The sequence below is a fragment of the Gekko japonicus genome, unplaced genomic scaffold, assembly GCF_001447785.1.
Source record: "Gekko japonicus isolate JY-2015 unplaced genomic scaffold, Gekko_japonicus_V1.1 scaffold1244, whole genome shotgun sequence".
Taxonomy (NCBI): domain Eukaryota; kingdom Metazoa; phylum Chordata; class Lepidosauria; order Squamata; family Gekkonidae; genus Gekko; species Gekko japonicus.
In genome coordinates, this window is record NW_015170925.1 from 298,750 (window position 1) to 312,586 (window position 13,837).

At 50.6% G+C, this 13,837-nt stretch overlaps 1 protein-coding gene across 2 annotated transcripts in view; it reads left to right on the top strand.

Annotated features, from left to right (window-relative positions):
- The window catches only part of ENO2 (enolase 2 (gamma, neuronal)), a 41,867-nt gene extending 33,507 nt beyond the window's left edge, over positions 1-8,360 (top strand). For both annotated transcript variants that reach the window (XM_015418799.1, XM_015418800.1), the window contains 2 exons: positions 2,614-2,672; positions 7,319-8,360. In XM_015418799.1, the coding sequence (XP_015274285.1) occupies positions 2,614-2,672; positions 7,319-7,388 (129 nt within the window). In that variant the 3' untranslated portion in view covers positions 7,389-8,360. The remainder of the gene's footprint in view (positions 1-2,613; positions 2,673-7,318) is intronic.
- Positions 8,361-13,837: the final 5,477 nt, after the last annotated feature.

Sequence of the window (13,837 nt, forward strand, 5' to 3'; positions counted from 1 at the left end):
ATGACTGTTGCGGGCCTCTGAAAACTGCCCCCCCGCCCAATTAACTTGTGAAAGCCACTGCCACAAGATGTGGGTGGGAAGTTTTGGGGGTGGGAACCCGTACAGATGGAATATATTGTGAACTTAATCAGGCTTGCGTTCAGGGACACTTAACCTTTTAATATGAAATGCTGTTGAGAGAATGCTCTTTGAGCTTCCAGAGGCCTCTGGAAGGCTGCAGTTGGGAACAGAATGCTAGCTGCTAGCTAAGAACCTTGAATCTGGTCCAGCGAGTCGATACATATTGATGCTCTCTAGTGCGTACCTAAAATTAAAAACAACAACATACAAACCTGACTTACGCAAACTTTCCAAGGAGATGCAAAGCCATTGTTCACATTAGTGTTTGTCATGATTTATTTTGTCATGATTTAATTTTATGGATACTTTGGACATATAGAGAGGATGAACGAAAAGAGACAAAACAAGTATACAAGACTAGTGTGGATGGGAGAGTTGGAAGGGGTCGACCTCAGCGAACGTACCTCAATCAGATTGAGGACATTTTTAGCAAAGGCCAGTTTAAAGGTAAAGGTAAAGGTTCCCTTGCTCGAAAGCCAGTCGAGTCCGACTCTAGGGTTGCGGTGCTCATCTCCGTTTCAAAGCTGAAGAGCCAGCGCTGTCCGAAGACATTTCCATGGTCATGTGGCCGGCATGACTAAACACCAAGGCGCACGGAACGCTGTTACCTTCCCACTGAAGTGGTACCTATTTATCTACTTGCAATTTCTTGCTTTCAAACTGCTAGGTTGGCAGGAGAAAGGCCAGTTTAGGAGTACCCTAATTAAGTTAATAACAATGTACCTACCTATATAGTTTAAGCTTAAAAAATTTGGCTCTCAAAATAAATTTCAATCATTGTACTGTTGATATTTGGCTCTCTTGACTAATGAGTTTGCCCACCACTGCCCTACCACAACATTTTTGTTAGTCTTTATGGTACTACTGGACTCTTACTCTTTAGCTTAGTTGAGAGACTTGGCTTACCCTTGGCTTCCCAGCCCATTTATTGTGAACAAGCAATATAGGAAGGCTTTGCCAGCTGCTTGAACAATGCGAGAAGAAGAAGAGGGAGAAGAAGAGATTGGATTTATACCCCGCCCTTTACTATCCAAAGGAGTCTCAGAGCGGCTTACAATCTCCTTTCCCTTCCCCTCCCCACAACAGACACCCTGTGGGGTAGGTGGGGCTGAGAGAGCTCTTTCGGGGACTGCTCCTGAGAGAACTTGTGACTGACCCAAGGTCACACTGGCAGCTGCATGTGGAGAAGGGGGGGAATCAAACCAGGTTCTGCCAGATTACAGTCTGTGCTCCTAACCACTACACCAAACAGGCTCTCAAGGGATCTCTGGATACCATCCAGACTCCAGAGGTTGTGCCTGGAAGCAAGGAAGGAGGCAAGCAACAGAGTAACTGGGATTGATTAAAAAAAACCAACCTGTGGTCTGTTATGTACATCTAGTGGACTGACCACAGTTAAGAACATAAGAACATAAGAGAAGCCAGTGTTGGATTAGGCCAAAGGCCCATCCAGTCCAACACTCTGTGTCACACAGTGGCCAAAAATACCAGATGCCATCAGGAGGTCCAGCAGTGGGGCCAGGACACTAGAAGCCCTCCCACTGTTGCCCCCCCAAACACCAAGAATACAGAGCATCCCTTGCCCCAGCCTGACAGCCTATCTATCCCTTGTGGCTAATAGCCACTGATGGACCTCTGCTTCAGATGTTTTATCTAATTCCCTCTTGAAGCCGTCCATGCTTGTAGCCGCCACCATCTCCTGTGGCAGTGAATTCCATGTGTTAATCACTCTTTGGGCGAAGAAGTACTTCCTTTTATCTGTTCTAACCTGACTGCTCAGCAATTTCATGGAGTGCCCTCGAGTTCTTGTATTGTGAGAAAGGGAGAAAAGTTCCTCTTGCCCTACCTGCTCTGTCCCATGCATGATCTTATAAACCTCGATCACTTCACCCCTCAGCTGTCGTTTCTCCAAGCTAAAGAGCCCCAAGCGCTTTAACCTTTCTTCATAGGGAAAGTGTTCCAACCCTTTTATCATTCTAGTTGCCCCTTTCTGCACTTTTTCCAATGCTATAATATCCTTTTTGAGGTGTGGTGACTGGAACTGTACACAGTACTCCAAATGAGGTTGCACCAGGGGTCATTTTGGGGGGGATCGCGGGGGAACGCAGTTCCCCCGGGTGAGGTGTGGGGGGGAAACATGATGAAGCCCCGCCCCCTGCTTCCAGCCGCCCCGCTTCCAGCCCTCATTCAGCCAGGAGGAGGCAGGAGAAGAGGGAGGGTAAGTTGCTTCCTCCCTGCCTCTCCCCACCCCTGCCTGCCTGGGGCCAGGGAGGGCCTTGGCGGGGCTTCCTCGCACTCCCGCCAGCCTTGCAGGTCCACCGCCGGGCCTTATGATGTCAGGGGGTGTGGCATATGCTAATGAGTTATGCTAATGAGTTCCCCTAGCTCTTTTTCTACGAAACAACCCCTGGGTTGCACCATTGATTTATACAGGTTTGTAAAGCAAGCACCTGTTTAAGTAAGCCATTTAAATGAAGCCGTTTACTTTTGCAGATAAAGACCGGAGCTCCGTGCAGGTCTGAGCGCCTGGCAAAATATAACCAGCTAATGAGGTAAGAGTACAAGGGTAGGTGGGAGAAATGTGCATCTATTTATCCCACCAGCAGGAAGATCCTTGCTGGAAATAGTCCAGGCTTGGCACAGGGGATCTCCTGCTTCTGGAGATAACTTGAACTCAGTCACCGCCGCAAAGGATAGCACTGTCTAGGACTGGCTCAGCTGTGTGGGTGGATGGGTAAACAGCAACTGTGTCTTTGTATTATCTCAGTCAACAATCAACAAAAGTTTCTGTTTATAAACATTCCACCAAACTTCTAAGGATGAATACGTGCCGATAGATACATTAGTGTAAACAGTCCTACTTTGTGGTCCATTTTTCTTTTCTTAAAAAAAATCATAAGGGGGTACTGAAAAAAGAAGGAATAGGGGAAAACAGATAGAAAATAGAATTACCCAAAAAAAACACCTAGTATGGCAATTTTACAGAAATTAAGGAGATTCCTTTTTCAAAATATGTATGTATATGTAAAAAAGTATATGGTATAATTGCTTATCAAATGTTTAACAAGATATATATGGTGTAATGGCATAAGAATATAGCTTAAAATATATATGACCTATTAACATAAAAATCTGTATAATGATCTTCTCATTCTACCAATTTCTCAGACTATATTTTCATTAGCTTATCGATCTTATCTATTATATAGTAAAACATAGATAACATAGTAATTTTTATAAGATTTCACACAACAGCTTGTTATAATAAACAACATGTACTAGTCTTTTCATTTCAATTAAAACTGCCTTACAGTGTTATCGTATGTGGTCTGTTTTCTTTTTCTCTTCCGTGTTGTAGTTTGACATAGCACCTCCTGTGGTTTCCGTAATGGGGCAGTTCAGACCACTGATGGTATATAACAAACCAGATATTACTTGATGGTTTAATAAACAAGACAGAATTCAGCAGCCAGATGGGAGTCTATATAACGAGTAACAACGGAATATTAAAACTTGGAAACATCGTTCTGTGCGGGATGAAGCATTGAAACGGGGTCCGAGCCATCCCATTGCAGAAACCGCAGGAGGTTCTGTGTCATACTACAACACGAAAGAGAAAAAGCAAAGAAAAACGGACCACAAAATAGGACTGTTTACATTACGGTCTCTTCATCCTTAGAAGTTTGGTGGAATGTTTATAGACAGAAACTTTTGTCGATTGTGAAAAGGTGAAGGAGTTCCACTGAGCTCTGATAATACAATGACATAATTTATTATATCATGGTTGCATTTTGCTGTTTACCACTGCACAGGGCTTTTTTTGTAGAAAAAGCCCAGCAGGAACTCATTAGCATAATAGGCCACACCCTGACACCACAGCTCATTTGCATATTAGGCCACACACCCCATGTTACCAGAAGTGTGGTCATCCAGCCACACCCACCTTTTGCTTCTTATTCTCTTTACCTTGTTTGTTTATTTATTTATTTATATGTTGTCAAAACCCAGGGCTTTTTGCATGTTAGGCCACACACCCCTAATTGTAGCCAATCCTAATGGGTTTCTGCTGTTGGGTGTGGCCTATTATGCTAATGAGTTCCTGCTGGGCGTGGCCAACTTGGAAGCCAGCCGGAACTCCGTTCCTGTGCATTCCTGCCCAAAAATAGCCCTGCCATTCCAACCCGTGATCTCTCTAACTTCTGACATGTGGGTGGACTCTCTAACTTTCGACATGTGGGTGGACCCAGCGGGGACATTCAGGGGCCGCCCTTTATGCTGGAAGCAGCGTATCACCCCGAGACCCTGCCCAGCTCTTCGTATGCCGTTACACAGGGAATTCTGAGGCACATTTTCAAGTGTATGCAGGACACCTTCCTCATGCAGGGCATCAAGATGCGTAGAGCTGGTCCCAACTGCTGATACAGCCTTCAAGGGCAGTGTCTTCCCAAAGCAATCTATGGAAGGATTTGGTTTCCATACCCCTGAACACAGGACCTTGGACCTCTCTGATCGCAACGGCAGTGCACATGAAGGGGCTTCAGCCTCACACACACCCCGCCCCCGGGCCATGCTATTTTTGCTTCCTGAAACCACCCAGCTCTCTCTGGCACAGCCATAACACAAAAACAGAACTGGGGTGGGGGAAGGTCGAAGTAGGGTTGCCAACCTCCAGGAAGTAGCTGGAGATCTCCCGCTATTGCAGTTGATCTCCAAGCGACAGAGATCAGTTCACCTGGAGAAAACAGCCGCTCTGGAAGTTGGACTCTATGGCATTGTGCCCCAAACTCTGGCCTCCTTAGGCTCCGCCCCCCCAATCTCCAGGTATTTCCAAACCCGAAGCTGGCAACCCTAGGCCGAAGCCCCTGTTCTGGATGTGACATCACGATGAGCGTCAAGCCCACAGGCATCTGGAAGGCTCAAAACTCCCATGTAGGTCTGATAGAGTCTTTGGGGTTAAGAAAGACTTTGGGGTTAGGGGCTGCCAGCTCTGGGCGGGTGGATTCCTGGAGAGTTGGAGGTAGGGTTGCCAAGTATTCACCTCTCCTGGAGCAGGGGAGTCCCAGCTTGTTCCGGGAGTCTTTGCGCGTGCGCGCCGCAAGCACATCACACGGAAGTGACGTGAGCACGTCTGGGACGTTAGGGGCGGGGCCAAAATCATCCGAGGGAAAACCATAGAGTTTTGCCCCGCCCCCAACGTCCCGGACGTGCTTACATCACTTCCGTGTGACGTGCTTTGGGGGTGGGGTTCCCCCCGGGGCCTGATCCGGCAGCGCCGGGGAACGGGCCTCCCAGGCGGGGGTCCCCCCCCGGGGGGACTTGGCAGCCCCCGTTGGAGGCAGGGAAGGGGGAGGGTTTTGGAGGCGAGGGACCTCCGCTGAGTGTAATGCCACAGAGTCCACCCTCAAAAGCAGCCATTTTCTCTCAGGGAAAATGATCTCTGGAGGTCAGAATTCTGAGAGATATCCAGACCCCACTTTGAAGTTGCCAGCCCTGCTCCTAGTGGACATGGAGACTCTTGTACTGTGCGAAGTGCCCCTTAGCCACTACTTTTCACCAGCTTTCTTTGTTGAGTTAATGCAGGGCTTCCCATCCTCTTTGAGCCCGCTGCGGGCACCTTTGTAACATTCTGACACAATGTGTTCCCTCTAAGCTGAGTTGGTGTGAGCTAGCTTGCAGTTTTTTAGCCTCCGGCTCACTCGTTTTTGTCTTCACTCGGGAAGGATGGGGCTCCAGGGCAAACTAATTTATGCCGTAGCCAAATCGCTCGCCCACAACTCCAATGTCAGGAGCTCACACAGCAGAATTTTTGCTCACAAGGCTCCATAGCTCAGAGGGAGCATTGGGCCACAGCCACAAAGCGCCTGCCAGAAAATGCCTCCTGCAGGAAGCGCAGCCATCCTGAAAAAGGCTGCCACGACGTACATTCAGGCCTGCAGCAAAGATCCTTGGGCTGTGGGGGCAGCTGCTGCCAAAGCAGCAGTTTTAAAAATCTTGCACAGCCGATCCAACCTCCAGTGGTCAGTCGGAAGCCTCGCTGGGCGAACGCCCCAGCCTGGCCCCACCCACTTTCTCAAAACACTTGGGCAGGCACCAGGAAAGGTGTCGGTGGGCACCCCTTTGGGGACTCCTGAATTAATCGATCCTAAGGACTTTTTATGCTTAAGGGCCAGCTTCTCTGGATTGTATTCACTGTCAGAAAGGGACCTATGGGGGTGCATAAGACCATCAGAGAAGCCCATGTTGGATCAGGCCAAGAGAAGCCATGCCGGCAGGTCCATAGCCAGGATATTTTTGTTTGGGGGGGGGGTTTAAACTTTTAAGGGGGCAGTTAAGTTACAGTTAACTAAATTAATCTGAATGCCTGTCTTTAAAGAGGGCTACAAGCCTGTTTCTCACCCTTCCTTCCAAGGGATAGGGCAGCAAGCGCGTCAGTTCCTAGGGGGGAAAACAGCTCAGAGGGCATTTAATTGCCTTCAGAAGGCGTTTAAATGCCTTTCGAGTTCCCTTCCACGGGGCAAAGAAAGCTTAGAAGGGCACTCAAGAGCGGCGCCTTCAATACATCTCCAAAAAATCCCCCTTTCTGCTAGCCCAGTCCTGCTGTGTACCACCTAGGTCATGGTATACGGAAAGAGATGTGTTGAAGGTGCCACTCTTGAGTGCCCTCCTAAGCTTTCTTTGCCCTGTGGAAGAAAACTCAGAAGGCCTTGAAATGCCTTCTGGGCTCTCTTTCCCCAGGTCCCGTGATGCCCCCCTCCCCAGATTCCACAGTGGGAGGGGGAGGGAAGCCTGAGGGCAAGCCACGGTGGTGTTGGCTGCGGGGGTCTCTCCTCAAAGATAAGGGTTCTGCACACAAATATACCCCCCAAAATAAGGTTTCTGGCATGGCTATTTGCGGGGCGGGCCCCCGAAATGCCCCACTGTCGCTATGGACCTACATGTTGGATCAAGCCAATGAGCCATCCAGTCCAACACTCTGTGTCACATAGCAGCGAAAACCCAGGGGGCATCAGGAGGTCCACCAGTGGGGCCAGAGCTCCAGAAGCCCCCCCAAGCCCATTATTGCCCCCCCCAAGCACCGAGAATACAGAGCATCACTGCCCCGGACATAGTGTCTCATCTATATCTTGTGGCTAATAGCCACTGATGGGCCTCTGAGTTCCACTAACCCTCTGTCCGTCTGTCTGTCTGTCTTCTGCAGGATTGAGGAGGAGCTGGGCGATGAAGCTCGTTTTGCCGGCCACAACTTCCGTAACCCGAGTGTCTTATAAATGTTGCCCCCCTCGGCCCATATTCTGTCTCGCCTGCTAATCCCCAGTGCACAGACTCTGAGTGCCCCTTAAGCCACGCCCTCCCTTCTCCCTGCTCCCGTCTCCCTGGTTCCTTCTCCTGCTCAGCGACTATGGGTTCAGGCCCCTCCTCTGGAATAGTTCCCCCCCGCCCAGAAACATCAAGAATGCAGCTTCCCTCCGCCCTTCACGGTGCAGTTGCGCGAGCCGGCTTTTGCGTGTGTCGTGCAGTGTCTGCCCTGTAGGCTCGCTTGAGTCATCGTCACACCCACGTGTAAATTGAGCGTGTTTGCCATGCGGTGAGCGTGCGCCTGTTCGAAGGCGGCGCATAGATCGGAGCGCAGGCTGAGTGTGCTTATTGGTGCGAGAGCGTGCGTTTCTGTGTCGTTGCCCCCTGGGAATGTCTGGATCGGTGCTTTGTCCCTCGATAGGAGCTCGTGCTGCAACCTGCGTGCTGCACAATGTCAGTCTTTGGCTGTTGTGTGTGTATGTTTCTCCTTGCCCATCCCTGTACTTTGTTTTAGTTTCGAGTATATGTACGTCTGGCGGCACCATTGCTCGAAGGTCCAGTTACGTTTGATCTGAAAGCTGATGTCGATTGGTAGGTTTTTTCCCCCCTGAACGCAAAACGGCACGTTGCTATGTTACACTTGGGTCATTGCGCCATGCTTTGTGGGGTGTCGTGGGTCACTGCATTGTGGGCGTGTTGTTGTGGTCAGCACCCAGCTCAGACGGCTCTCCTTCCTGCTGCCCTCTGGATGTTCGCTCACACCGCTCGCTCGCTCTCCCCGTCACCCCGTGCCCATCTTGCCCTCCTATCTCGTCTGCTTCGACCTCCCGATCTTTCACCTTCAACTGAGCAAACAGTGACAAGCAATGGGAAAAAAAAGACAACCACAGAAACTCTACCAACAGACAAACCTTCCACTCGATTAAATTCTGTTTCACACCTGAGCCTCCTACCTCTGCATGAAACATATCTTTGGTTTCTTTATTTTCAGAGATGGAAATGGGAGGACCCAAGGGAAGGGAGGTTACCAGATCCTCAGAGCCTTGCACCCTGAAGCGCCACCAGATCAGTGGGTGGAGCTTGAAAGAATAGGGGTGGGGCCCAGTGTTCTAATGTGAGCTAGCTCACCATTTTTTAGCCTCCGGCTCACACATTTTTGTCTTAGCTCAGGAAGGATGGCTCCAGAGCAAACTAATTTATGCAGTAGCCACATCGCTCACGCACAACTTTAAAGCTAGTAGCTCACAAATAGGCTTCCCAAGTCCCCCCCGGGGGGCAGGGAAACCCCCGCCCCAGAGGCCCGTTCCCCGCCGCCGCCAGATCGGGCCCCCGGGGGAACTCCACCCCGACATATGCATCACCCGGAAGTGACGCGACCACGCCGGGCACGCTGGAGGCGGGGCCACGGCAATCCGAGGGAAAACTATGGTTTTCCCTCGTATGGCCAAGGCCCCACCCCCAGCGTGCCTGCCGTCGTCACGTCACTTCGCACATGTACACCAGGCACCAGCCGGGAGCCCCCCACTCCGGCAGAAGATCGACTTGGCAACCCTACTCACAAAGTAGAATTTTTTGCTCACATGACTTCACACCTTAGAGGGAACATTGGCCTAGTGGTACCTGTTGTAGGCAAAAGAGCAGTGTCTTATGGCTGACTGAGGTGCAGGATAGGGCCTGATGGAAATGGGGATACAGGATGATAGCAAGGTCTCTCAAACCAAGTAGGGCATATCCTGCCCCCTGAATCCGGCTCCTCCTCACATTGTGATTACATGTGTGTGTTTCCCCCCCCCTAGAGATCCTGAGGTGAACTCATAGAATCATAGAGTTGGAAGGGACTTCCAAGGTCATCTAGTCCACCCCCCTGCACAATGCAGGAAATTCACCAATGCCTCTCCCCCACTCCTGAGCCTTCAGGTCAGAACTGGTATCTTGAGTCTGAGAGCAAAAGGGCTTCTGGAGTCTGAGAGCAAAAGCTGTTCTGTTGGCCAGACAAACACGGAGGGGGGGGGCAGACTCCTTGTGTTTATAGCAACACCATTCTGTCAATGGCATTGGCTCCAGAGGCTTCATATTGCCTGCTAACAAGAGAGGCCGATGTTCCCTTCTCTCCCTGAAGAGGGCTGTAAGCGCATATCGCCCACAGGAAATAGTGATATCGGGCCCCAGCTTCAGACCTAAGGTATATATTTTTGTTCAGAAGAGAATTAGTGGTTAGATATCTGACAGGCATGTTATCCAACCAGAACGCTTAGCCCGTGTTCCCACCAAATGGCATCATTCCTAATTGTGCTTCCATCATCTTCACAAGAGTAGGGCAAGAAGAGAAAATGACTGGATTGCCCTCACCTGAAAGTACTCTTGGGGGACCTAGTTAAACCTTAAATCTTCCAATTCACAACTAAAGCAGTTGACATAAAAGCAGGATATGTGAACAGAGAGGGCTTAAAGCCCTATCTTACTGTGGGAAGCATTATCCCCGAGCAAGCACTCTTGTTTTGCAGTGAATAGCAGGAAGTAGGTGTCGGGCAGGGGGCTGGACGAAAAATGCCAAAATGAATTATGGTACCACGGGACTTGAGTACGTAGGTAGAACTTCTCACCTCTTGCTGCTTTTTCGATTTTAAAATAAGCTCCTCGCCCACATCAGGAGAGCAAGCACAGTGTAGCAGTTATAGTGCTGAATTGGGGAGACTCAGGATCAAAGTCCCACAGAGACTGTAAAGCTGGGGGCCCTGGACCATTCGCACTCAGCCTAACCTACCCCACAAGGATGTTGTGAGGCCAAGATGGAGGAGGGAGAAACCGTGTACGTTGTTCTGAGCTTGGAAGAAGGGTAGGGTCAAATCTGGTAGATGAACAGAACCCCTATGATGGGAAAGGATAGAGAATATCACCAACCTTCCATGTGTCCAGTCTCCAAGGGAGAATACATACAGCCTGGGTTTCTTTTCTGGGGAAGGTCCCATGGGCGAGGGCTATAATCGCAGATTTAATTCCAGGTAGGTGAAAATGGTGGTGGGTCAGGGCACTGGTCAGAGCCAGAAAAATGTTGTGGCTCTCCTCCCTTCTAAAGTGAAGAGCATTCTGTCAGCATTGGGGGGGGGCTTCTAGTGTCCTGGCCCCACTGGTGGACCTCCTGACGGCACCTGGTATTTTTGGCCCCTGTGTGACAGAGTGTTGGACTGGATGGGCCTTTGGCCTGATCCAACATTGGCGTCTCTTATGTTTTTATATGAACTCTAGGTCTGGGGCAAGGGATGCTCTGTCTTCTTGGTGCTTGGGGGGGGGTGTCAACAGTGGGAGGGCTTCTCGTCTCCTGGCCCCACTGGTGGACCTCCTGACCGCACCTGGTATGTTTGGCCCCTGTGTGACAGAGTGTTGGACTGGATGGGCCATTGGCCTGACCTAATATTGGGTTCTCTTGTGTTCTTAAATTTAAGGGGGAGGGTCCCCTGGGTGAGGGGTACAATCTCTGGAAATTTCATCTCTGCGGGGCCAGAACGTGTTTTCGTCTGAAACCCATGGCAATTGCTACCAAACAGGATTTATTACCATGATGTATTTTTAACGTTTATCAAAAGGGGAAAAACAACCCCGGCAGTCAAAAGCAAACGATCCTCATTGTTTTATAATTCCAAGACCCCGGCAAAACACGGGCGACCTTGACTGTAGGAGCGGCAAGGCCTGCCGCTTCTCTGACCCAACGCTACCGCTTTCCAAAAACGTCACATGACAGTGTTGTGAGGTGTGGAAGAGCCCTCCTGACAAATCCGCTCGAACTGCTGTCAAGCCCGGGATGGAGATCGGTCGGGGTGGTTGTAGGCAGGTTGGAGGACTCGACCTTCTCGGGAAGACTGAATCAGGTTGGGTCTGTATCCCATTCTAGAGGGACTCGAAATTCGGAACCGGCTGTTCCACTTCAATGTAATCTGAAATATGAGGCCTACCAGAATTCAGATCGCAACTGCAAAGGAGCTCTGGGTGGGATCTGGAGGAGGGTAGAGGCCATTACAAGCCGAGATCTGGAACCGGGAAAGCAAACCAGCTAGGAGCACGAGGGAGAACAGGAGGAGAAGCTGACATTAAGGAATAAGTCCCACAAGAGCAGCCAGCACTGAGGAGACCCAAAGCAGCGTCCAGGAGAGCTCGAGTCAGGGCGGGTATCCAAGGAGTAAGGTGGTGGGAAATGGGGAGTAGGGAACACCAGAACAGGAGCCTGGATTTTGAAGATGCGTGGGTTTTGAGACTCTCGTCAGTTCTGGCTTGGGAAATCTTTGCAGGAAGGATGGAGTTTGGGGAGGGATAGAGCTTAGTGGAGATGTGATGTCATTCTAGGACACGGGGTGTCAAACATAAGGCCCGGGGGCCGGAATCAGCCCATCCAGGGATCTTGTGCCGGCCCACGAGCCACCGGTGCAAGGGAGGCTACAGGAGATTGCTTGGGAGGAGTGGGCAGAGCCACTGCGATTGTGGCTTCAGCGTGGTGGAACAACCTTGTCTGCAGCAGTCAAGCAGTGTGGGAGCGTATGCCCAGTGCTGCACTGTTGGTTCTTCAGTCCGCCCACATGGGTTTTCCTTTGCACCCCCCTCCCAGCCCATGGGGTCTTACAGTGAGGATACACCAACCCAGAGCTTACCAGCTGCTGTCCTTTATACAGTTTATATCTCTGGTACCTGGCATTATGTTTCATGGCACACATGGCCTGGCCGGACAGAATTACATGTCTGTCAGATCCGGCCCTCGTAACAAATGAGTTCAACACCCCAGTTCTAGGACTTCCATTTCTATTGTACTCTCTTTCCAAAGCTGCCATTTCCTCCAGGGGAACTCTTATCTAGAGACCGTAAAACTATAGTCTAGAGATCAGTTGCACTTCTAGGAAAACTCCAGTTTGGTAGCCCTACTCAGAGAAAAACTGAAACCAGGTCTGAACATGTTTATACTCCGATTGGTCAGAAAGACCTGGTGGGCTGCCTCGCCTCTGGTGTATGGTTGGAGCCACATTAAGAATCTGGAAGAGTGAGACTCCTTTGTGATTCCTCCATCCTGGAGAGGGTCCCCAGTCCAGTGTTCCCGCTAAGCTGAGTTAGTGTGAGCTGGCTCACAGTTTTGTAGCCGTTGGCACACAGATTTTTGTCTTAGCTCAGGAAGGAGGGCTCCGGAGCAAACTAATTTATGCAGTCGCCAAATCGCTCGCTCACAACTTTAATGCCAGTAGCTCACAAAGTAGAATTTTTGCTCACAAGACTCCACAGCTTAGAGGGATCATTGGGACTCCCCACCAGGGGTCATTTCCTGCAGGAGCGCACAGGAGCGGAGCTCCGGCAGTAAAGAGCCCAGGGGGGCAGGCACATGCAACAAGCCCCATCCCCTGCTCCCAGCAGCCCTCAGTCAGAGCAAGAAGCAGCCAGGTAAGCAGTCAGGTAAGCTGCAGAGCCCCTCCCCCCTGACTCAAAACAGTCCAGTGGCACCTTTAAGACCAGGTTTTATTCAGGTACAAGCTCTCCCTCCTCTGTGAGGACAGATCTGCCCGTTCTCCCCCCCGCCCGAATAGCTAGCAATCCAAAACAGTCCAGTGGAGCCTGAGCGGTGGGTGTTGCCTTCTGACACACTTCCGGTGATGTCAAGGGTATGTGTGGCATATGCAAATTAGTTATGCTAATGAGCTCCTGCACCTCTTCTTCTACGAAATGACCTCTGGTCCCCACCAAAGGACACCACCATGCAGACGAAGAGGCTACGATCCTAGGAAGAAAGCCCACTGAATACAGCTGAGGAGGGTTTGCCCTGACCCGGATGGCCCAGGCTAGCCCAATCTCATCAGCTCCTGGAAGCTAAGCAGGGTGGGTCCTGGTTAATATATGGATGGGAGACCAGCAAGGAAGCCCAGGGCTCCTACACAGAGGCAGGCAGTGGCAAAGCAGCTCTGTCCATCTCTTGCTTTGAAAACCCTCTGGGGTCGCCACAAGTCAGCAGCGACCGGATGGCACTTTCCACTTCGCTTGCCAGTGAAGAGCTCGACCAAACCTGACATTTCCATCATCGCTTGCTTCACCGTCCAGAGTTACTGAAAAATCAATTTATTCTGTTCTGTGAGGAATCAAGATCGTGCGCTTTGCTTTGTTTCTGAGCCAAGCCAACTAAAAGGGGGTGGCTTTCTTGTTCCATTTTTAGCCCATTCTAGCCACAGTTCAATACACTGACGACCAGCTCATGATGAATCATGTAAAGCAGGGGTCATTTCCAGGGGTCATTTCATAGAAAAAGAGCTAGGGGAACACATTAGCATAACTCATTAGCATATGCCACACACCCTGACATCGGGGGCCCGGCGGTGGACCTGCAAGGCCAGCGGGAGTGCGAGGAAGCCCCGCCAAGGCCCTCCCTGGCCCCAGGCAGGCAGGGGTGGGGAGAGGC